Consider the following 23,213-nt stretch of genomic DNA (forward strand, 5'->3'; position numbering starts at 1 on the left):
CTTTTTAAAGGACTATAATTAAATTAAAGCAGGATATAAAGACATAATAATAAGATAAAGAAGAGGAAGATTATTGGAAATCAAGCTAAATAATATCAGAAAACCATATCAGCCAAAGATTAAAAGCTTCACACTCTCACGCTCTTTTGTTTTCAGCGAAAACTCAGACACACGAGCTGCCCTGACAGCACTTGCGTCTTAAATGATCTTTGTCGCATATAAAAGGACTTTGAGCTTGTAAATTGCCGTAATTATCAAACATGCCCGTCTCATCTCGTACCGTCTGAACTCGTTGGCAAATTCACCCGGCAATTAAGAAAAGCTGGAAATGAGTGACAAGTAATGGTGTGACCCGCATTGCTCAGATGAGGACAAGACAGCCTGGGATGAAATACACACCGAAAGCGCAATGAGCTCCTTGTTGAAAGGAAAACATTAAATAAAATCTAATCCTCATGCTTCCTTTATGTGTTCACTCATAGACACTGTCGAATTTGTGCCATCACTTTGTTGTGGCCTCATGGAAGAGGAGGAGGAGGAAGGTGGGTGGCCTACAAATGACAGTGTTTGAGAACACTTTGTCGCCAGTTATAAGCAAATTATAGCTGTGTGTGAGGATTTTGTGCGACATCCAAAGAGGCTTTCTTGAGGATCGAGACTGGAAAGTGACTTTAAGCTTTGACGCCCTCAGCACCTAAAATCTCCCCAAAAAAACATTAATCACCATTCCTGAGTCAGCAACCGCTTGTAAGCATTTCTAAAGGATGCCGTTATGATGATTTCTAAAGGATGCCGTTTTTTGAAAGAAAAAAAAAAGATTTGTAAAGTGAAAAATGGCATTTAACAAAAAAGAAAGAAATAGTCTTGTCGTTGAAAGTATACCCTTGGCAGCAAAACATGAAGTGAAAACATGAAATGCGAAAACTTTTTCATCATTAAATTAATCTAGTATTAATCTGTAGGGTATAAAAAGCGGAGAACTGTGCCAACATGTCCCAAGTTCTTACTTTTTATTCCAGGTTTGATGAGGATTTATCTTGAAGTCACTGCTTGTTGCTCTAATTTTATGCACGGAGGAATCGCGCCATCTTGTGGACATTATTTAATACTACACCAACGTGTACTTGAGCCTATTTAGTTTTAATGGCTTTTTCGTCCTATTCATTTACTATAGCTACATTTCTCACAAATTTAGTATAATTTCAAAAGACTTTGAATTCAAAGTAAAAGCAGGTCCCTCAATGGGAAAGTCAATTATGTGGCTTCCTTACAAAATAATAATAATACTACTTTAAAAAATAATAAAAAAGTAAAGTTTCCACTCGGGAATTTCTAGTATGTTGAAAAATGAACATATTGGTGAAGATATGTAAAAAAATATACTAATAAAGTTTATTTTTTTAATTAATATTTTTTTGTTATTCGTTTGTGTTTCTGTCGTATGGACACATGCGATCAATGAGGTCGTAGGTGTGGGAGTGTGGGAGGAGGGGGTCAATGAATCAGATTTATCTTCGGCGAAATAATAAATAAACCATGATTAACCTGAGATTATAACCCGAATTAATCTTTGAAAGTTAGAATTTAACGGGTTTAATGAAGCCATGGAGGTGGAGAAACAAAACACGGTGAGTCAAATGCCAACTCCGCTGCCACCTTGCTGCTAGCAGATCTTTTAGCCGGCTAGCATTGCTATGGTAACTCAAGTGCCGTCGACATAGTTTACAATAAATACATTTAACTTACTTAAGTCAGTATGCTATAAAGAGCAGTTCGTGGTACATTACGAGCCAGTTTCATTTGCCAACTGAGACATCGTTTAGGACAATTAAATAAATAAATAAATAAATAAATGTTAGCATAACTTGTTGAAGTGGCTCAACATGCTAGCTAAGTTAGTTGGTAGTGTATTCCGGTGCGCTAAAATGCTAACTAAAAGTTGTTTTTTGGTAAAGCAAGTCTACCAAAGTCAGCTGTAAAGTACTTTTCAGTTGTAAAATGTCTGTGTTGAGTTGCACTATTGCCAGAGCTAGCTAAAAAAGTTTGTTTGAATATGGTTTAAGCTAATGGTAACTATGTCTTCGTGAGAACCAGTTTTAAATTACTGAAATTGACAGGACAGGTTTTCTTTGATTGATATTCTTGTGTTGACATTTTATTATAATTTGGACCAATAGAATTAAAGAGACAGTAAAAAATACATTAATCTATATATTTATATAAACAGTATGAAGTGTGTCTGCAACATCAGTGGTAAGAACAACTCATAAACCTGCACCATTGTAGTGTAAATAAAATATAAGTCCTTTCTGCCCAATAAGGTGATGAATAATGTTTCACACTGGCCTTGAATTAGACCATGATGCCTTTTGATTTATGTTTTAAGTCCACATCCTTCTGTTGATCTCAGATCGACAGCAGTTCCTCCACCCCTGATGTGTCCCCTTCAGAAAATCACCGCTCCCCCGCCCTCGGCACCGTTATCCCCAACCGGATTTTTGTCGGGGGCATTGACTACAGGGTGAGAGTTGCACATTTTCACTGGTATATGTGTATTGTGGGCTTCTGTGTCTTAACGCGGAAGGGTGGAGAGCAGCAGAAGTATTTCAGGATGAGGACTTACATTTTCATTTATAGTTATCTTCATGAGTTGAGATCCCAGTCTGGTGTTCACGTGGCGTCCCAACAAATTGGCTAAAAATGCAAATGGTTAACTTTGAGTGTTTCCAGGTTAATGTGAGCGAACTGCGACATGTCTTCTCCCAACATGGTGCTGTCAAAGAGGTGAAGATTGTGATTGATCGTTCAGGAATGTCAAAGGGGTGAGTTAACTGCCTCGTATATACAGATAGCCGCATGTAGTCGTGACTTTTCATTTGACTTTAACCAGCCTGTTGATTCTGTCTTTCTGAGCAGCTACGGATTTGTTACATTTGAAACCCAAGAAGATGCTCTGAAAATCCTTAATAATGTAAGTAAAGCACACCGTTTGTCACCCGAATTATCTTGCATTTTCTGCCTGGACGCTTTTGTCTTATGTGACCCTGGACCACTTTGTTAAAGGCGGATGACATCTGTTTCAAAGACAAGAAGCTCAGCATTGGTCAAGCCGTCCGGAAGCATCAAATTTCCAGACAAAGTAAGTCAACAGTGTAAAACTGAAGGCGCTTTAACATGTGGATTAATTGTTATTACTCTTAATAGTTCATAATATAGCAGAGCAGCTGTACTTCTAATCACTTATTCTGTAATTGTCCCAGCTAAGAGTCCCCCCATGCTGAGCCCTGAAGCTGCCACTCCTCAGCAGATATCCTGTGGGACCTCATCCGTGGGGTATCCGCACGGCTACCACAATGGAGTCTCCTACTTTTACGGCCCCAACGTGAACCCTCCTACTCTCCAATGGCCAGTAAGCACTGATCAATATCGCAGCCATGTAAATGCTATACAAGGGAAATATAATGAAGGTAATTGAGCAGGCCTAGCAAGAGCTCTGTGCTGCAGTCACTAAAGACACCAACTCTGAAGCTTTCTTTGGTCCTTAGCTAGTCAGGCAGCCTAAAAAAATCAACTTAACTATAAATGAATATTTTCTTCCAGCCCGAACCTCCTCTGATGCTCCCTCAGCCTCATCAGCCTTTTCACCAGCAGCCACTGTATCACCACTACCAGGTCAGCTCAGCCTCTTAAAGATCCATTGGTTTCGTACAATCTCAGGGGTTTGAATATGTCTTTCCAGCCTGCTTTCTTCCTGCCTCACCCTCTCCCTAGTGTGTCCCAAACCAGCCTCACTGGAATCCCGTCCAGGTAGGTCGCATAAAGCCATGCTTTCTTTTTAATTCAGGAGAAGCTGGTCAGTTGTTTACCTCTTTTTTAATGTCTGACGTCCAGCAGCCGATGCCCTCCAGTTCAGTCATGTACTCTCAGCAGTCGGGAAGTCTTTACCAGCCCGCTGATGGAGGCTCCTTTCAGGCTCCTGTGCCTGTCATGGAGGACACCACACCAGAGGTACAGATTCAGCACAGATGCAGGTGTTGGTGGAGGGACATTGATGGAGTTTGTGATGTAATATCGCAATGCTCACCTTTTTTCCGTGCATGTGCAGTTTGTAGAGCCGACAGTGCAGCACGTTTACCCAGTGTATCCTCAGAGAGCAGAAGGAATGATGCCCATTATTCTGCAACATGACCCTGGAAAGGTAAAAGGCCTCTTTTTAATACACAAGTAGTTCACTAAGGCGGAAGAGGCTCTCCTTTATTGATTTATAAAACTGAACTGCTGTCCGTCTTGATTCGTCTTCAGTGAGGAATAACCTGTCCCTTTCTCAACAGAATCTGATGTTTCCGTCCACGCGTGTCCACCTGAAGCCAAAGTACCGCCGCTTCATGCGCCACAGGGACTACCACTATCTGCCAGAAACAAGAGAGCCGCCAGATGCCTCCATGTTCCACACCTCACAACCTCCCATGTAGGCTAAACCCACACACACCACCTCAAGGGAAACATATTGTTTCTCTTCCTGTCCTTTCACCGCGGGCTTACACATAATCTATCAGCTGTTAAACCCGTGACTCACAACGTATGCAGGTAAGCTCTCATCTCTCACAGGCCTCACTGTCCGACGGCTCTTATTTTGTACTGTACTTTAAATTTGACAGTATTTTGTCTTACTTTCTCTACATTAACGCATCAAAATGAAGCAATACCAGATGTTTTTCTGTAAATCTAACATTTACTGTAGCACTATATATTTCACAAGTGTTGAATTCCCAGGCGACAAGTTGTTAAAATTCAGATGATGGCAGCAGCAGTGTCTCGCACAATCTTGTCATCTTTTCTGTTACAAAAATATATCAAGTTTAACTGTCTGGCGAAAGCTGAAATATAAATACCAACCTCATCCATCAAACAAAAAGCAAAACGTGAATGTAGTCACAGCTCCTCTTGTTCATCGGCATGACATATTAAGGCTGCCGCATTTTTGAAGCTCCTAGCTGCAGGGTATCAAAGTTTTTTTTTTTGTATTTCTTACCATGTCAGCTCTCGTGAGAAGACAAAGGAACAACGCTGCACATGCTCTGTTGATCAGTGATCACATTTATTTGATTTATTTCTTGCTCAAAAGTCATTCCTTTGATTGCTCTGCTGCGTCTCGTCTCCTGTGCTTTATCAGTGTTGGAACCTTTCCTCAGATCCACTGGAATTGGTTCTCACCCAGTTTGTTTTAGAGCAAAACATTTTCCTTTGCTCAGTAGTTTTAGCATCAGAGAAACCAATATCTAGTCGGAAATACTGTACGGAATAGTTTCTCCTCAAGTTTGTCTGTGTAAATTAGCTGTTAAGTTCACGTGTGCTCATGTTAAAGACTTTGTAATTTTTATGTTCGAGAGTTCAAAAGACATTTTACCAATCTTTTACAAGCCTGCTGTCAAATATCAGTTTTATTTATCTACTACTAACATTTTTGTGCTTGATATTTTATTGTAACAATCCTCGGTCTTAACGCTTTAATTTTCTTATTGAATGTGGTCAGTTTGAATCGTTTTCCAGGTGAAATGTTCTTAGAAGTTTAGTACAATTGAAATGATCGGTGCGCTTTTCTGACGTTGCTACTTGTCTTATTGTAATTTCAGTCACATTTTCTTGTATTTTGTTTGGAGTTAAACTCAAGAAACTTGTATAGTCTAAAACCCAGCATAATCTATTCTGGTGCTTTGTTTACAGTTTTGTTTTCGATATATTTGCAGTATTTGCTTCTACTTTCTTCTTTCTCTGTAATATTGCAAATCACAGTGCAATAGTTAAGTGCATTTTCCTCAGTTCCTCAGTTGAAATAAATGTTTCCTAGCTGTGCTGTTTCAAATGCAACAATTCAGAATTTGTTGTGGTGGGGAAATCCTGAAAACTACATTTCCCATGATGCAGTTTGAAAGCGCTTTCAAGCATGCATGTTACAGTAGATGGCAACATTTATAGAAATGATCTGAAGCGTTTAAAGAACTAAAAACTGATGCGGGCATCCTATGGAGAAGCATGAATGAGGGGTCAGTCATGTGCCAGTCCAGGCCGTTGGCGCTGATGAATCAGGGTTTTCGCCTGTATGGACGGGATAAAGACCTTGGCAGGCGCAAGCACCAAACGCCTGCTGATTGGATACACAAAAGACTGAGTCTCGTGACCTTGGATTAAAGTTCATAAAACCGCTGTGTGTCAGCTCTCCATACATGATGAGCTTCATACTGTGTGGTCACATTTCATACTGTAAAATACTGAAAGTAAACGGTAAAACCCTCTTTCCAAAAGCTTCCTCTTCACCAGAAATCTGTCCTATAAAGTGACTAACTTCATTATCTATCCAGATATCACAGTTCCTTTGTAAATTTTGTACAAAAATAATATGTTGGGCAAACAATTAATTTGTTGGAGGACCCTTGTTGGACCACTTCTGTCTCTCATCTCACAAATAAATGCAAATAGACCTTATTGTCATTTATCACCATTTGTTGAGAGTTGAGAGTATAAAGTATAGGGAGAGGGTATACAAATCAGATGACAGCAGAGTATATGGATGCAGTGCACAGTACATGACAAGTTTTTTAAAGCCTAATCACATATGTTTATTGCAAAATTAGCTTAGGCTCCAAATGCACAAGTCAGTGCTGGTTGCTTGGCTGCCTAATGCATTAAACTGAGTAAAGGACAAATTAGTCCAAAGGCATGTTGGCATGTCTGTGAAAGATGACTTACAAGCTAAGAATACTTAAGAGTTCATGCTAACAGGATTAAATATTAGCATAATCATAGTGCTAACATGCTAATATTCATTCTGTCATAATGCAGTACATGGTCACCTTGGTTTAGGGTGTCAGTGTGAGTAGAATTATTTTCTACTTGTACGAAGCAAAGTATTATTGAAAAGTCAGAGGATCCCCAAAGTGGTTACACCTCTGAGTGTTTACTGAGATGCATAGCAATGAATCCAATATCTGTTCAGACACAATGTTCCACTACACTGCTTGCAAGACAAAACTAAATAGATTTTATTGTGTCGGACCAGGATGATGCATTATTTATGCAGTTTATTGTGGAAGAAGCAGTCTGAGATATACACAGACTTAGTTACTACGTGGCTACCGGGGATCCCTGCTTTGGGAAATGACATAAGTCCCTTGATTTTTTTTTTTTTTCCGAATGGGCTGGTATATAGTATTGGGTATCATTCAACTGAAAAGGACACAATTAACTGTTGTTGTTTTGCTGATACTGTGAGCAGTGACCCCCGGTTCACTAGCGCACTGTGGTGTTTTGATCAATAGTGATGAACATGTGAAAACTGGACAACAATAAGTCATCATCACACCGTGGCGCGTCGCTATACATAACCGGATTTGTGTTTTAAAACCTATTTGGATGACAATACTTTATGCTGTGCCATCACACAGCTACTTTATATAAAAGAGCAGCCGCACAGAGAGCGCCTATTGAGCATCAGTCGGGCCCCCACCACCAAAACTATGGGAAAGGTAAGTTTATTATGGAAATACAGAATTTAAAATCTCCACTTTTAGGTTGGTGTTTATATGTGATAGCGGGTAATCATTTATCACTGCTGTTGTTTTGCAGATTATTTTCTACGAGGACAGAAATTTCCAAGGTCGGCACCACGAGTGCATGAGCGACTGTGCCGACCTGCACCCGTACTTCAACCGCTGCAATTCAATTCGCGTGGAGAGCGGCTGTTTCATGGTGTATGAGAGACCTCACTATCTGGGCCACCAGTACTTCCTGCGCAGGGGGGAGTATTCAGACAACCAGCGTATGATCGGCATTAACGACTGCATTCGCTCCTGCCGCATGATTCCAGTGGTAAGCCCAAGACAAAGAGTATGAAAATATACATGTGGGCATCCTGAGACAGCACAGCTCAGACTTAGATGAACAAAAAGGTCTTGATGTGGAATACATTATCAAAAATGCAAAGCTACTTTTTGAAGCCACCAAGCTACTCTTACAGTTTCAGAGAATGACGGTTAAACTCCACCTACTGGATGTAAAAGAAACACTGGATTGCGGAAGATCTTATGTTAAGAAAAACTGAAACAAATTTGGAAATTGTCTAAAATAGGTGGACTCTGAAATAACTACTTAGACAAATTCATTAATATATATATATTTTTTCCCTGCAGCACCGTGGTTCCTACAGAATAAGACTATATGAGAGGCCTGACTTGGGCGGCCAAATGCACGAGGTGAGCGACGATTGCCCCAACGTCCAGGACCGCTTCCGCATGTCCGACATTAACTCGTGCAACGTGGTCGACGGCCACTGGCTGCTGTACGACCAGCCCAACTACAAGGGGAAAACCTACTACCTGAGACCCGGCGAGTACCGCAGATACAGCGACTGGGGTGGCGCCAGTCCGAGGATTGGCTCGCTCAGGCGAATCACCGACTTCAACTAAAAAGGTCTTCCTGTATCTGTTCTCAATAAACGCGCTGGGATTAAACTGTGCGTGTATTTGCTTTTTTTTTTTTTTTTTTTTTTTTTTTTTTAAATATACTTTAGTGTTCATTGGGTTTTCATTTGCAAGTATTTGTATAGCCTTTTCCTGTCAGTTCTGTTCCCTTTCCTGTTAGGTCCACTCATTAAAGAAGAGTTAACTTGACGAAAGAAAAAATTGCACTCTTGATCTAACCCTTAACATAACCCTTTCTCCCAAATGCAGCAACTCTGGTGCCAGTCCATGGATCAACTCAGGGAAATCACTTCTTAAAGAACCTTGTTGCTTTATGAAACTTTCTCCACTAGTAACAAGACTTAATTTGCTAGTGGACCCCTCCGAAACTACTGAACTGCTTACCTAAAACCAAACAGAAAGAAGAGCAATTGACAGTGCGCTAGTGTTTCGATAGATTTATTGATGGTACGTCACATAAACATTCAGCTGTCTTACATAGTGACACGTTTGATCGATCCCACCCTTGGGCTCATGCTTCCCCACCCGTTAAACCTCCTGTATTCACCAGGGCGCATCCAGTACTGGCGCCCCCTGTAATTGGGATGCTCATAGAACATCCAATTACCGTCCATCACGTTGCATGAGTGGATGTCGTTGAAATGGAAGCGTTCGTACAGGGAGGGGCAGTCATCGGTCAGCTCCATCATCTGACCTCCGAATTCTGGCCGCTGGTAGACCTTTAGTCTGTGGGAGCCTTGGTGCTGCAGAAAGGAGATTCATCAGCCTCTCGAGAAGTGATAATATTGTCTAAAAACTTTCAACACACCAGACTAAGGCTTACCATAGGGATCATGCGGCAAGATCGCACACAATCGTTGAATCCCATCCAACGGTGGTAGTCTGAATATTCGCCCTTCCTCAGGTAGTACTGGTAACCCATGTAGTTGGGTTTCTCATAGAGCATCCAGTCGCCACTGTCCACTTTGATGGAGTTACAGCGGCGGAAGTGGGAATGCAGGTCGGAGCACTCGCTGCCGCACTCATAAGAGCGACCCAGGAAGTTTGTGTCCTCGAAGAAAGTAATCTGAAAGGAAACGAATCAACACTTGCCTCAGATTCATGGAAATGAAAAACTATCCCACGCAAAAAAAAAAAAAAATGTTTCCACTTCACCGCTTGATGTCGTATAATCCACGCAGATATGCCGTATCCCAAAACAGACGTAGCAAAACACGCAGCCTTACCTTGCCCATTGTGTCTGCTAACTTTTGGCCCACTGTAGAGGCATCTGTGCGCCCCAGGCTGCCTTTATAACCCATGGATGACCTGTGTCATTGTCAGTCAGAACAAAATGAGTGGGCTCGTCAGCTTTTTCTCACAAAACAATATATTTTTTTGTTTGGCGCCATCAACAAATCAAATCAGCTCTTTTTCTCTGAGCTGCTGTTTCTCTTGTCGCATTTGTTTGATGGTGGCACATCCACAGACTCTGTAAGTATACTATAAATATAGATGAATAAATACGTCTCCACACACGCTGGTCTACCTGAAACAGTTTATAACACCAATTTATATACATCCTTATATTTGCACAACACATCTTACTTGTGAAATCTATTTTAATAATGAAGGTAAAGGTGGCTACTCAGTTGCTACATTTGAAAGACCGATATTAAACATGACTGCAATACATTTTAAATTTAACACTGTTCAAGCTGCAGTGACTGCTTTGCCTGCCTGCCCGCCTGCCTGCAACCTCTTTTTATAAGATTAACGATCTCAGGTCAGCACAATAACTTGTTTTTACACGGCCTCTACTGTGTTCGGCCGTGCTTTTGTTCGGCTTCGTGTTGTGGCGTCCTCCGCGGATTAAGCGCTCCAATGTAATTCCAGCACAGACTGCACATGACAGATTTAATGCAGAAGAGCTGCTCGGCTGAGAGCGACAGTGTTATGTGAAACCTGTGCATATTATCTACAGCCAGTGGGTTAAAAAATTAAGATTTCACATTTTCAAGTGTAGCATGTGGATGGTATCATGTTCAAATGTATCATTGCCTAATTTACAAGGCTTTATGCCATTATTGATTATTTACTTCTGTCTGTATTTTTCTTCCATATTTTGATTGCACAAGAATGGGTAAAAAATACGCATACAGTACAATAACAGCTATCCTAATTTATGTATTTGGAAGGTGAGCTAGGACTAAAGGCACTGACATTGCCTTTTAACATACCTGTATGTGTTTCTTTCCAATAAATCCATTTTTGAACTAAGCTATGCAACTTTGCCTCTCAGTATGCTATGCCTCAATTGCATGCGGCATGTCGGATCAGAAATATATTTAGCTTTTGTTTGCTTGTAAGCGTAGATGGTAGAAATTCAGTTTTTTGTTCAATCATAACCCACACAAAGTACAGATTATGGATTTTTTGTGTGTAAATTTTCAAATATGGATGTTGTATATTTGGCTTACAATACGTTTTCCATATATATTTCCACCCTTGTCTTTGTATTTGAGATTAATATGGCAGAACAGCCGTTGATTATGTTAAGAATATACAAAAATATATACACAATTCACTCAAATATGCAGCCAGTCAATTTATTGTGTGCATCACACAGTAAAAGAGGTAAATTCACAATGAATTGTACAGTACAACTGGAACTACATGCAAACAATCCATAAATCACAGTTTCAGGATAAAAACCCGTTCCCCTCCACCTTTTTTTTTTTTTTTTTTTTTTTTTTTTTTTTTACACCTTGCTGATGAAACAAGGTGTCCGCAAACTTATTAGCTAAATAAAAGTCAGTTAAGTTTCTATGATGCGTCTGACTGAACTGAATCTCACGCCATCGCTGCTGATTTCTCTGAGGTCCCTGTACTCTCCTGGCTTCATATAAAACATCCTGCCCTTATAGTTTGCCTGCTCAAACATCAACCAGTAGCCCTGCACCACGTTGCAGGACTGCATGTCGGACATTTGGTAGTTATCCTGGATGGAGTCGCAGTCGTCAGTCAGTTCGTGCATCTGGCCCTCAAAGTTTGTTTTCTCGTAGATCCTCATCGTAAATGGCCCCTCGTGCTGTGAAAATAAAAAAGTGGGGAAATATGAGGTGGAGGGGTCATAGTGAATAGCTGCTGTGGTGCTAATGCTTGCTAAAGCTCGTGCAACTGTGTGTTAACTCTGGGGTTAAATGTAAAAACTAAAAGGTAACATTGCTCCGGTATTAACAAAACCTTAAGAACTATAGCTAGGTTGTTTGCCAGCTAGCTATGGTTGTGCCAAAGTTAACTCTTGATAATTTAATATGTAAAGAATAATTTTATTTATATATAATAATCCATGTACTAGCTTGAGTTGTTATCAAGTTGTCTCTGATTCAAATGCCAGTGCTAAGCTAGACTTACTGGAAATGTCTCTGTACTGGACATGGAAAGGCGCAACTCATCTTAATAGGTAAGACATGAACCGTCAGACATTTTTGACCACGCTTGTCTCTCCTTAGTTGATAATATCATACATATATTTACCACAGGGACAATACGGCAGGACTGAATGCAGTCATTGAAGCCGATGGTGTTCTGATACTCGGGGTACTCTCCCCTGGTCAGGAGGTACTGCTGCCCTGTGAAGTTGGGCTGGTCATAGACCATAAACCTCCCGCTCTCCACCCTGCAGGAGCTGCATTGGTTCAGGTGAGAGGCAATCTCTGAGCAGTCGCTGATGCACTCATACGAACGGCCCTTGAAGTTTCTCTCCTCAAAGAAGACAATCTAGAAAGAAAGACAGATTTCAAGTTTGTTTTGGAAATATCCTACGGATAAAAGTGCTCACTGACTGTCATAACACAAATCCACATTGTGCTAATTGACAGTATTTTGGTTTATACAGTATAAAAGGATTATTGAGCTTTATGCAGTATATGCATGAGTTAGTGTCAGTGTCCTACGCTGGCTGCAGCATAGATCAGTACTTGTGTAGATCCCTACATTACCTTTGCGCTCATGGTCACACTACTCGCTTCATCCCACTGGCGCGCTGCCTTTTATGCATCATGTGACATCAAAAGAATTTGCCTCTCAATTGTATGAAATAACTGAGTCAGCTCATCGCCGTGGAAGTTCCCACTGCACTGTACATCAAAGCTGTGAACAATGCGATCGCCCGGATTAAACTGTAGTGGTGCAGATTTTACAGTGACAAAGCAAACTCCAGCAATCGCTCCATCAGTTTAATTATAGGGCATGTTTATGTTTGTAAAGCTCTGAGTAACAGATTGATAGATTCAGTTAAATGCTTTGGTTTAATGGCAAAATATCAAAGTTCTGAAAGAAGAATAACACAATGCTCTAACTACATTCAGGATTCAGCTTTACTAGTACCATTGACCTACTGTTGAAAAGTTTATGATAGATATTGCTGTGTATTTAAATGGGAAGAAAAGAAGTGAAAACATATGAGACATACTCTCCTTTAACCTTAATTAGCAGTGTTGCATAAAGCTATTTAATATTCTACAAACTCAGCCTTTTGCTTATCCAACGTTTTGGTGCAAAACAACATCTCATTGGTGCCTAAATTTGCATGTAATACTGCTATACAGTATTTTCTGTGTACATTCAGTCTCCTCAGAGGATAAACTTTTAAATCTATTCTGGACAGACCTGCTTTCTTGGTGTCAACCTTTGGTGCACGCTACGTATCTCCTAAACATACGTGCAAATTGCTGTGAATTACTGAATTACTTCATCACCCGGACAGCATCTTATCATCCTTGACTTTGATTATAATAATAGTATAATTTATAATATATTGAAGATAAATCATTTATTATAGATATACAGTATACTGTTGCCAAATTACGGTAAGTACTGTGGTCAGAGTTGAAGTACTTAGCAGCTCGCCACGGCTGTAGTGGATGTTTGCATTGGACAGTGTTGGTAATACCATAGTGTTAATACTGTGTTCATATCAGCTTGCTGCAAGTGAGTTACTACGGCCACAGAGTAGCATTATGCTACTGCTACTAATATGTAGTACTGAAGGGAAACGTTTTGGGCTAAATTCCCTGTGCTGGGCTTGGCCAATATTGACTTTTTATAGATTGGTGTATAACAATGTTAGTACCACACTGTACACTTTTTGCACAAGAGTACCTGGTCCAATAATAAATATAACAACAACATTTAAGAGATTCAAAATGTATTTTTTATTATTGACCCAAGGTTTCCTGTGGAAGCAATGACAAGTCAGCATACATCCATGATGCGTCTGACGGAGCTGATTCTCATTATGTTGCTCGACCCCATGTCTCGGAAGTTCCTGTACTCTCCAGGCCTCACATACACCATCCGCCCCTTGTAGCTGGGCTGCTCGAACATCAGCCAGTGGCCGTCCATCACGTTGCAGGACTGGCAGTCAGACATATAATAGCGATCCTGGAGGGACTCGCAGTCCTCCATCAGCTCTTGCATCTTGCCTGCGAAGTTCTCTCTTTCGTAGATTCTCACCCTGAACTGTCCCCTGTGCTGTTGGAGGAAAAAGAAACATGGTTGCAGTCCATAAGCATCCGTAATAGCACCGTCAAGAATTGAAAAGCAAAGTCTTACCATGGGGACCATGCGACAGGACCGAACGCTATCCATCATTGCCATGCCCAACATGCCCATCATGCTCCCCATACGCTGGAAATCGGAGTACTCGCCTCTCCTCAAGAAGGCCTGATTACCCATGAAGTTAGGGCGGTCGTACACCACGAAGCACCCATTGTCCACCCTGCAGGAGTTGCAGCGGTTCAGGTGCATGTGGATGTCTGAGCAGTCGCTGCTGCAGTCGTAGGACCGACCCTGGAAGTTCTTCTCCTCGTAGAAAATTATCTGCAACAGAAAACAGGAAAGAGTTGATCATTTGGAGATTTTGTTTTATTCCTGTCTCTATATAGAACACTATAACTGTTAGCTTTATACAAACATATAACAAATATTACCCTGCCCATGGTGGTGGTTTTAGTTTTCCTAAATGATGCCAACCCAATGCCACTTTTATATAGACTATCAGGTGCAGACTTCCTCACACAGCTTTGTGTGAAACATCATGACTCATCATGAGGTTCACGTGACCCTGCATTCATTTTTTATTATTGAATGTAGTTTAGAGAGGTCATGTCAGGTCAGAATGCAAGTAAAATATTATTAAAAAAGTTCTTATTTACTGCCTTTTTATTTTCAAATGATGCAAAGCAAAAAAAGCAGTTTGGTGATTTCTGTTAGTGCTGCCACAAAGTTCAATCTTTACATTTGTAAAGAGAGCTGTAATTAAATGGCTGAAACCACTGGAAGCAAGCATAAAACCCAATATTCAATTCACAATCACTATTGCAGATTCTGACGTACAGTGATGTCTGCCACTCTATAGTGCTGCTCTGTGCCACAATATAGAGTGATGACTCAAAGGTTTCAACACAAGCCATGTGGAAATACTACGGCTGTGAGATGTATAAAAAGGGATGAGGATCGATGTTGATGCTGTACATCTGAAATTAGCTCACGATATCATGACCATGGGGAGGGTGAGTTTAACTTTAAAAACATCACAATGAAAAGAGAGAGATATTGGTAACAACAATTAATAAAAAAATTGGAAATGTTCTCTTCCTAGATCATATTCTACGAGGACCGGAACTTCCAGGGTCGCTCCTATGAAACCAGCAGCGACTGCCCGGAGCTCACCTCCTACCTGAGCAGGTGCAACTCCTGCAGGGTGGAGAGTGGCCTCTTCGTGGTTTATGAGAAGTCCAATTTCATGGGCCACCAGATGCTGGTGAGGAGGGGCGACTATCCGGATAACCAGCGCCTGATGGGAATGACTATGAGCGACTGCATCCGGTCTTGTCGCATGATCCCCGCGGTAGGTGGATGAGCTTAACGCACTGGCCACACCACAAATTAGAAGGGAGACCTTCTTTTTGCAGTTTTAGGTGGTCTAAGACTTGGAGTAGAAGTCTTAGAACACTTTAGAAACTGCATGAATCTCATACAACCTTGGAAACTCATCTGCAACTCTGCAACTCAGCTGTTATTGTAGATGATCAACCACAGCCATTGTCTGGTTTCACAAACCAGAAGGGTGCGTGGTAATTCTGACGTCATTTCCTCGACGTTTTTCCACCCACAGCACCGGGGACCCTTCAGAATGAGGATCTACGAGAGGGAGAACTTCGGAGGCCAGATGCACGAGCTGATGGACGACTGCGACAACATGACGGAGCGCTTCCGCATGTCTGACTGCCAGTCCTGCAACGTGATGGACGGCCACTGGCTGATGTACGAGCAGCCCAGCTACAGGGGCAGGATGCTGTACCTCAGGCCCGGAGAGTACAGGAACCTCAGAGAGATGGGGATGAGCGACGTGACGAGGTTCAGCTCCATGAGGCGCATCATGGACTCCTGTTAACTCAAACCTGGAAATGTACTCGGTGTAGAAATAAAGCTACCTGAAATCCAATGGTTCTGATACCTGCCTTTCATTGCTGTTTTCTGTTCTTCCATAAACAATCAAGAGGAACGCTGACAGTTTTAAAGAGTTTTCCAAAATTGTCACTGTTGACCAAGAGGTTGCAAAGGTTTATAAAGAGCTAAATATTCAAAACACCAAACAGCACCAAAATGCTGCTGATTCAAAGGCTGAAAAGCAAAGAATCGAACACAAGTAGGGAAATAAAACAAAAAGCAGTCACAGGGTTGGGTTCATGGCTTTTAAAGATGGGATTTTCAACTTCCGGACAGTTAAGACTCAGAAGAAGAAGTCAGAAATGTATGCCAAAGAGATGAGGAAGTCCACCTTTGAATTACACAACTTCTGTACACTATTTACTCGCTACTTCCAATTGTTTCTGTGGTATAGCACCTTGATGGACAGCTATGGAGGGCACATTGTAATACATACAGAAAGAAATACAAAGAAGGGAGTCTTGACCTTTCTACTGATAAATACTAATACAGTAAAGTTGAGTTGAAGTGACAGTTATGTCTGCCTGAAGAGATCCAGAGACACAATCTAGGGGCTGTGGACCCCAAATATGACCTGCTTTTCTTAAATCCATCCCATCCAGTACAGAAACAACGAAGAAATAACTATAGAAAACCAGCAAAATAATGGTCTACACAGGCTCATTGAATGTGTTGCCCATTTTCGTTCAGGTCATTGACATCATATCTGAACTGTTTATGTTCTACGGTTTTACATAGAACATAAACAGTGAAATTAATGTTTGTACTTTTTGTACATTGAATTTGGTACTAAACCCTGCAGGGATTGTTTTAATTCCAGTCTCCATTTACCACACCAGCTGGGTTTGCTCTGTTTATCCACCATGCACTAGATACCTGAAGCATTTATTCCAATAACATAAAGGATCAGAATAATAAAAGATATAAAAGAGGCTTAAATGTTACGATCAACTATAAAAAACAAAAAAAAACAACACTGCAAAATCATTTCTTTCTGTCACCGTCTGACTGAGCCTTCACTGTTCCAGCATGTGTTTGATACAGAGTCATCATCAGACTGGAACAAAGGCAAATCAAACTGCACCAAGCCATTTTGCTGATATGTAAATCTGCCTCATTTGGGTATGAAAGGCTCGCCGCACTCTGCACATTTTGTTTATCGATAAATACTTTGACGGGGCTGCGGCAAAGGATGAGGACGGCAGTGCATCAAGATGGGGAAGGTAAGACAACGCAAGCATCAGTATGATTTAAAAAAACAAACAAAAACTTTTTGAGATATTCACGTTTGTTAAATGCTTTCCCCAGATCACATTTTACGAGGAGAAGAAGTTCCAAGGCCGCTGCTACAACTGCAGCAGCGACTGCGCCGACCTTCAGGCGGCCTTTGTCCGCTGCAACTCCATCCGGGTGGAGAGCGGCGCGTGGGTGATCTACGAGAGGCCCAACTACAAGGGTTTCCAGTACATCCTCAGCCCCGGGGAGTATGCCGACAACCAGCAGTGGATGGCCTTCAGCGACAGCGTCAGGTCCTGCCGCTCCATAAAGAACGTAAGGGACCTCATTCAGATTCAGACAAGAAATATAAATAAGATTTGAATGCTGAATGGATTTTTGGCCCCTTTCAGCTTTTGTTTTGATTTAGCTAAAGTGTTTCCGTGAGCCAGTTTTTTGACTTTCACAATACATTTTTCAGGACTGCATGCTTGTGACAGCTTCCTTCAACACTCTTGTCTTACGTTTGCAGGTTTATGGCAGCGCGTGGAAGCTGAGGCTGTACGAGAGGCCTGACTTCGGAGGGCAGGTGGTGGAGTGCTCCGACGACTGCCCCTCGGTGTACGACGCCTACAAGCTGCGCGAGGCCTACTCCTGCGTGGTCACCGACGGCGCCTGGGTGTTCTACGACCTCCCCAACTACAAGGGGCACCAGTACCTCCTGGAGCGAGGCGAATACCGGCAGCACGGCGAATGGGGGGCGGCCTCGCCTGGCGTTGGCTCCTTCCGCAGGATCACAGAGTTTTGACTCTTTCTAAGAACGTGGTGCAAGACCTTTTTGTAGATGGGTAAACTTCACAGACAATAAATGAGAAGCAAACTTTGACTGGTGTCCTTGTCTTAAATATGTCAGTTGAAACATAAATCAAACATTCAAACTGAGCATGATTCAAGTGATTAAAAAGATGGTTTAAAAATGGCCTAGCCACAACAAGATACAAGTAAAATGCTTCAACTAAAATACAATATAATTAAATATTCATGACATACAGAGGAAGCTTGAATCACTGAATGCAGGTGTGACCTCTATTGCACGATACGTGATAGCAGAATAACAGTAATTCAAATAGATCCATGTTTTTAAAGCCCAGAAAGATGCACATTTTGAGTTAGTGTGCAATCTTCTTGCAAATCTATGTAAAACACAATCTGTTCAGTGTCCATTTTATTCTGATCACACTTGCCTTCTGAGTATTTTTACAATTAACAAGAATTTTTGGCGAGTGGTTGCGTGAACGTGCTTGGCTAATGCCGTGGCTAGGTTTTAATATATCTTGTGTACAATCAACATTATCACTTGCACATTTTACGTGTCCCTCTGGAGAGCAACATTTTGTTTCGTTTCGAGAACTCGTTTCCTTTTTTTAGCTTTTTATCTCCACACTCCTCATCAATGTAAGTATTCCACTTTTCTCCACAGACTGTGTAAACGATCAAATGACTAATTCCACTGCACGAGTGGACCTTGTTCAGTATGAATTGGATGGGCAGTCAGTAAAATCACGCTGCGGTGTCTCCTGTAGAGGCTCTAGTGCCTTCCTCCTGGGTCACTGACTCAGCTCGAAGCGCTGCGCGTCAACCCAAATGTCCTGCAGTGCCCTTGTTTTTGTCAGCACGCTCTGCAGCATCCAGTGGCTTTGGGATGCTTTGCCCTTTGCAGTTGCATTGTTCGGGGGAAACGGGATTCGCCGCTTCAGAACAATGTGATAAGCCTGGATAAATATTTGAATCGCCGATTGAATAATCCGGGTTCGCACAAAGCAAACCATGTGCTTAGTTTTATTGTTCTTGTTCTGTATAAAGAGAATATTGGAGGTGGAGGCTTTAATGTTTTATATGAAACCAAACTAATTGATCTAAACTATGGAGAAGGTACAGTATGCTTCACATATTCAGTATTTCGTTTACATGATAAATATAAATGTGCAGGTTCATATAAAAGCCATCTTTTTCCATTTCCAGATAATTTTCTACGAGGACAGAAACTTCCAGGGTCGATTCCACGAATGCGACAATGACTCCAGTGAACTCCACTCTTACTTCAGCCACTGCAACTCCATCAGAGTGGAGGGAGGATTCTGGGTAATCTACGAGAGACCAAACTACATGGGCTACCAGTATGTGCTGAACCCAGGCGAGTATCCAGACTACCAGCAGTGGCTGGGCATCAACGATGCCGTCAGGTCCTGTCGCATCATTAGGAATGTAAGTAGAGAGGGATCAAACCAGACTTCGAAGGTTTTAGCATATTTTTAAACACATACAAGTTTGTGTCAGTGCCTTTTATTTATTTCTTCCAGGTGGGGAATTCATGGAGGCTGAAGGTTTGGGAGAAGCCAAACTTTGAAGGCCAGTCGATGGAGGTGGCAGACAACATGCCGGCCTTGCACGAGCGCTGGCACAGCCGCGACATCCACTCCTGCAAGGTGTTCGAAGGGGCCTGGGTCTTCTACGAGCACCCCAGCTACAGGGGGCACCAGTACCTGCTGGAGAGAGGTGAATACAGACGGCACCCTGAGTGGGGGGCCATGCAGCCCACGGTTGGGTCCCTCCGTCGGGTGAAGGAGCACTAGGCACGTAATGAAATCTAAAGAGGCTCAGCGCGTATCTGGAAAAATAAAATCATCATGTAAAAATGATTTGGTGTTTGTGTCCTTTTCACCTCATATCTGGTGCAACATCTCATCATTTGTTTTTAAATTTCAAATTTTTTTTTTAGTTTATATTAATGTTAGTAATACCACAAATAGATATGGATAAGTTACAGAAATGCTGGGTTAACGTCATTTGGTGCATCTGCCAACATTTCTGCATCGGCACACATAAAGGCCGCACGCTGAAACGATTCCAGAATCGGCTAACACGTTAATGGGGAGCTCATTTGAATGACAATAATTCCACTGGCGATGCATTTCATCAGCCTTTATATAAAAGTGGATCATCAGTGATGCGGAGTCAATGAGGGCCTTTAATTTGATTGGGAGAGGAAGGAACATACAGTGATTATGGAGCGCACAGGGAAGGTAAGTCCTCTAACTGTACAATTTAATAATGCTGCAGTGCATCTTGTACTAATTGGTGAATTGCTTGTTGCTAAATGTCCCACGAAGGCTGCCATAATGTTCTGATGAATGCATTTATCCCAGTTAAAATAGTTTATAAAAATAGTATATTCATTGTTGTAACATAAAATGCATTAGTGCTAAATACTTAAAAAAAAAAAATGTATATGTTCACCAGTGGTAATAATGTCTGTGATAAAACTTTAAAGCTGATGGATGCCGTTTTTGGCCACTTGGGGGCATCACATGCAAATGTGCCAAAACTGCACTTCCTCACGTGTCCACTAGATGGCGTTTTAACTCATATTCTTGGTTGCAGATCTTCTTTTACGAGGACAAGAACTTCCAGGGTCATGTTTACGAATGCAGCAGCGACTGCCCTGAACTCAGTTCCCACTTCAGCCGCTGTAACTCTGTGCGGGTGGAGAGCGGGGCGTGGGTCATCTATGAGAGACCTCAGTATATGGGCTACCAGTACGTCCTCGTGAGAGGAGAGTACCCCAACTACCAAAGCTGGAACGGCTTCAATGACACCATCCGCTCCTGTCGCCTTATCAGACATGTAAGTCCTAGGAAGTGAGATTACCAGTGATGAGAAGCTGATGCCAAGTTTCAACCTCTAAAGCTAACATTTTATCTGTTCTAGTCATCCAGCAGGCACAGGATCCGCATCTACGAGCGTCCAGACTTCAGTGGCCAGATGATGGAGTTCAGTGAGGATCTGCCCAACCTGCTGGACCGCTGGCGCTACCGCGACGTCCACTCGGCTCACATCCAGGACGGCGTCTGGGTCTTCTACGAGAATCCAAACTACAGGGGGCGCCAGTACCTGCTGGAAAAGGGTGAATACAGACGGCACTCCGACTGGGGGGCTCTTAATCCCTCTGTCGGCTCCATTAGATGCATTGTGGACTTCTAGACCACACCTTAAATATTATCACTTACCCTTTCTCACCTTCCTCCACTCCCTCTACTAGAAATAAATCCACGAGTGTAGACGAACTGCAACTGGAATCGGTGTGTTTTTGTTTCTCGTGGTCACAAAACAAATCCAAATGGGAAAAAAAAAGAAAAACTAGACAAGATACCGAGTACACTGACGGCTATTGTGTGACCGGTGGGTGCTAACATCTGGTGGTTCGTAGTAAAGCCCAGAAAAAACACAAAACGCTGAAATAAAAACGCGGCTGATGATTCAGGAAGATTCACCAACAAGGATGGCATGCCAGCGACCCTTGCTTTTACACGGCAGCCTGCGCCAGAGATGGCAGAGGGGAAAAAAAATAAATAAAAATCCAACCCAACTGTTGACAGACACAACAAAACCACACACCACCACAGATTTTACCTGTAGTTAGTAAGGGCTTCAGAGACGGTTAACGAATAACTTAGTAATAGTTTATAGATGAATTATAAGACATGAATAAGAGCTTTAGGGGTTGCCAGTTGTTGGTAGAATCCTCCTCCTGCAGGACACTTGCTTTTGTTCGCCAGGCACCAGTATAGGTTGACCTTTGACCTTATGAACAAGTGGTAGCAAACTTGTAAACGCACTTATACCGTTGTTAATAATATATTACAGTTTTAATTACATATGACGAGTGAGACACTTGTTATTTACAGCAGCGATTAAATTAAAATCTCTACGTTTAAATGTTGCTTGGAATAAGTAAGGCTTATGATTTGTACGCTTACATATGTTGCAAGAAGAATCTTAACCCAAAAGTTAATGTGTAACTGTAATGTTGCTTCAAAGGGGATTACTCAATATACATTTCAGATACATTCCATGTCAATGACCCCCCCCCACACACACGCACACTCCCCCACTCCCCCACCACCACCACTTCTCCTTATGAAAAAGATCTCTCCAAGAGTGCAGAGGTCATTTAGCTATCAGGATATAAAGGAAGTAAGCGTGAGAGCCACCTAGTGGTGTAAGAGTTAAATTACAAGTGACAGGAAACTGAAAATATGCAGTGTGACTCAGTGCGAAAATAAACGCATTGTTATACAATCATAAGACTTTAGCATAGCTTGCACATCTTGACTATATGAGGCAAGTCATGTAATTAATAACTAAATATTATGAGGCAAAATTACAAGATGATATAACATCCTGTGGGGCCTGTGTGTATTTTCACCTTTGCTCTGTTCTTCTTCTGAGATTAGAAGATACCGAGAAAAAGAAATACAACCAATGCAACCGGCTGACACGTTTGATAAGAAGCTGTAAGTCTGCAGCGGGTAATTTCCTGTCACAGGATATGTTGGATTCTATCACGCCTGCTGATCTGCCAGAACGGAAGAATAAAAATCAGAGATGTGGCACTGTACACAGTGGTAGACGTGTGACGGGCCGAGTAAACAGAGGACGCTGCAAATCAGTAACAGGGCTGCTGAGCTCAGCTGATGTTTGAACTGGAACTTTTTTTTTATCACACGCGGATCCGTTCTGGCATCTCCCAGGCGCTGATTGAGCAGTTTCTAAGTAGAGCACCAAAAAAAAAAAAAGATTTACTAACTGAGGAAGTCACAAGATGGAACCTTTGCTTTGGACGGTGGCAATTATGGCTCATTATGCAATGTTTTAGCATTTGGTATTCCAATTTGGACACATTTGAAACACAACCTGCAAAAATCAAGAGTCTGAATTTGTTGCAAAGGCTGCAAAATCATGACTTAACCATGCTTTTAAGTTCAGCTTCAGTTTCCTCCAGTAATAATAGGCAGAGATGACTTTCTGATATTATATGAGTCAGAAAGAAACATTGCATTGTTCTGCCACCCGAGCCACTGCTGACTTTTAATCTTCTTACGTGCACTTTCTGAAACAAAACGTCGCTAACTGCAAGCGCTTGCATGCATGTCCATTGTGCCATCAGTCATCAAGGAGGCACTT

At 41.8% G+C, this 23,213-nt stretch overlaps 7 protein-coding genes across 9 annotated transcripts; 5 read left to right on the forward strand and 2 right to left on the reverse strand.

The window, feature by feature from the left end:
* The first annotated feature begins 1,476 nt into the window (after positions 1-1,476).
* On the forward strand, positions 1,477-15,735 carry LOC311509114 (protein boule-like). Of its 3 annotated transcripts, none has more exons than XM_084574171.1 (12): positions 1,477-1,628; positions 2,411-2,521; positions 2,731-2,822; positions 2,917-2,971; positions 3,064-3,139; positions 3,261-3,409; positions 3,601-3,672; positions 3,772-3,807; positions 3,892-4,008; positions 4,106-4,198; positions 4,332-4,468; positions 15,640-15,735. In XM_084574171.1, the coding sequence occupies exons 1-12, from the start codon at positions 1,605-1,607 to the stop codon at positions 15,659-15,661; spliced, it is 984 nt and encodes a 327-aa protein (XP_084430297.1). In that variant the 5' UTR covers positions 1,477-1,604; the 3' UTR covers positions 15,662-15,735. The 3 variants fall into 3 exon arrangements, with proteins under 3 accessions (XP_084430297.1, XP_084430298.1, XP_084430296.1); XM_084574172.1 differs by having other exon boundaries at positions 3,895-4,008; XM_084574170.1 differs by having other exon boundaries at positions 3,772-4,008.
* On the forward strand, positions 7,627-8,462 carry LOC311509118 (gamma-crystallin M2-like; the record flags this gene model as incomplete). The annotated part of the gene is made up of 2 exons (XM_084574176.1): positions 7,627-7,866; positions 8,187-8,462. The coding sequence occupies exons 1-2, from the start codon at positions 7,672-7,674 to the stop codon at positions 8,460-8,462; spliced, it is 471 nt and encodes a 156-aa protein (XP_084430302.1). The 5' UTR covers positions 7,627-7,671.
* Positions 8,600-10,220, reverse strand: LOC311509119 (gamma-crystallin S-1-like). Its single transcript, XM_084574177.1, has 3 exons — positions 9,704-10,220; positions 9,301-9,543; positions 8,600-9,220 (listed from the first exon to the last, which is right to left on the reverse strand). The coding sequence occupies exons 1-3, from the start codon at positions 9,776-9,778 to the stop codon at positions 8,951-8,953; spliced, it is 588 nt and encodes a 195-aa protein (XP_084430303.1). The 5' UTR covers positions 9,779-10,220; the 3' UTR covers positions 8,600-8,950.
* Positions 11,275-14,366, reverse strand: LOC311509250 (gamma-crystallin M3-like; the record flags this gene model as incomplete). The annotated part of the gene is made up of 3 exons (XM_084574376.1): positions 11,275-11,493; positions 13,941-13,994; positions 14,076-14,366. Coding segments are annotated over 3 exons (564 nt in total), but the record flags the coding sequence as incomplete, so codon positions are not given.
* LOC311509117 (gamma-crystallin M3-like) lies at positions 15,392-17,196 on the forward strand. Its single transcript, XM_084574175.1, has one exon. It carries the CDS (start codon positions 15,550-15,552, stop codon positions 15,916-15,918), a length of 369 nt encoding a protein of 122 aa, XP_084430301.1. The 5' UTR covers positions 15,392-15,549; the 3' UTR covers positions 15,919-17,196.
* On the forward strand, positions 17,189-19,855 carry LOC311509532 (uncharacterized protein; the record flags this gene model as incomplete). The annotated part of the gene is made up of 6 exons (XM_084574771.1): positions 17,189-17,197; positions 17,283-17,525; positions 17,722-17,990; positions 18,034-18,037; positions 19,119-19,454; positions 19,550-19,855. The coding sequence occupies 6 exons, from the start codon at positions 17,189-17,191 to the stop codon at positions 19,820-19,822; spliced, it is 1,134 nt and encodes a 377-aa protein (XP_084430897.1). The 3' UTR covers positions 19,823-19,855.
* Positions 19,856-20,076: 221 nt separating this feature from the next.
* LOC311509116 (gamma-crystallin M2-like) lies at positions 20,077-21,261 on the forward strand. Its single transcript, XM_084574174.1, has 3 exons — positions 20,077-20,272; positions 20,631-20,873; positions 20,958-21,261. Exons 1-3 carry the CDS (start codon positions 20,255-20,257, stop codon positions 21,228-21,230), a joined length of 534 nt encoding a protein of 177 aa, XP_084430300.1. The 5' UTR covers positions 20,077-20,254; the 3' UTR covers positions 21,231-21,261.
* Positions 21,262-23,213: the final 1,952 nt, after the last annotated feature.

This window comes from Chelon labrosus, assembly GCF_963514085.1.
Source record: "Chelon labrosus genome assembly, chromosome: 24".
Lineage (NCBI taxonomy): Eukaryota > Metazoa > Chordata > Actinopteri > Mugiliformes > Mugilidae > Chelon > Chelon labrosus.

Excerpts from the sequence above, each read along its gene's own strand:
- LOC311509114 (XM_084574170.1), top strand. The coding sequence starts at position 1,605 with ATGGAGGTGGAGAAACAAAACACG. Across the intron at positions 2,823-2,916 it reads CGTTCAGGAATGTCAAAGGG|CTACGGATTTGTTACATTTG; the intron begins GTGAGTTAACTG and ends CTTTCTGAGCAG. Across the intron at positions 4,469-15,639 it reads CACACCTCACAACCTCCCAT|CACCGGGGACCCTTCAGAAT; the intron begins GTAGGCTAAACC and ends TTCCACCCACAG.
- LOC311509119 (XM_084574177.1), bottom strand. The coding sequence starts at position 9,778 with ATGGGTTATAAAGGCAGCCTGGGGCGCACAGATGCCTCTACAGTGGGC. Across the intron at positions 9,544-9,703 it reads TAGCAGACACAATGGGCAAG|ATTACTTTCTTCGAGGACAC; the intron begins GTAAGGCTGCGT and ends GTTTCCTTTCAG. Across the intron at positions 9,221-9,300 it reads CTTGCCGCATGATCCCTATG|CACCAAGGCTCCCACAGACT; the intron begins GTAAGCCTTAGT and ends TCCTTTCTGCAG.
- LOC311509117 (XM_084574175.1), top strand. The coding sequence starts at position 15,550 with ATGATCAACCACAGCCATTGTCTGGTTTCACAAACCAGAAGGGTGCGT.
- LOC311509116 (XM_084574174.1), top strand. Across the intron at positions 20,874-20,957 it reads CCTGTCGCCTTATCAGACAT|TCATCCAGCAGGCACAGGAT; the intron begins GTAAGTCCTAGG and ends TATCTGTTCTAG.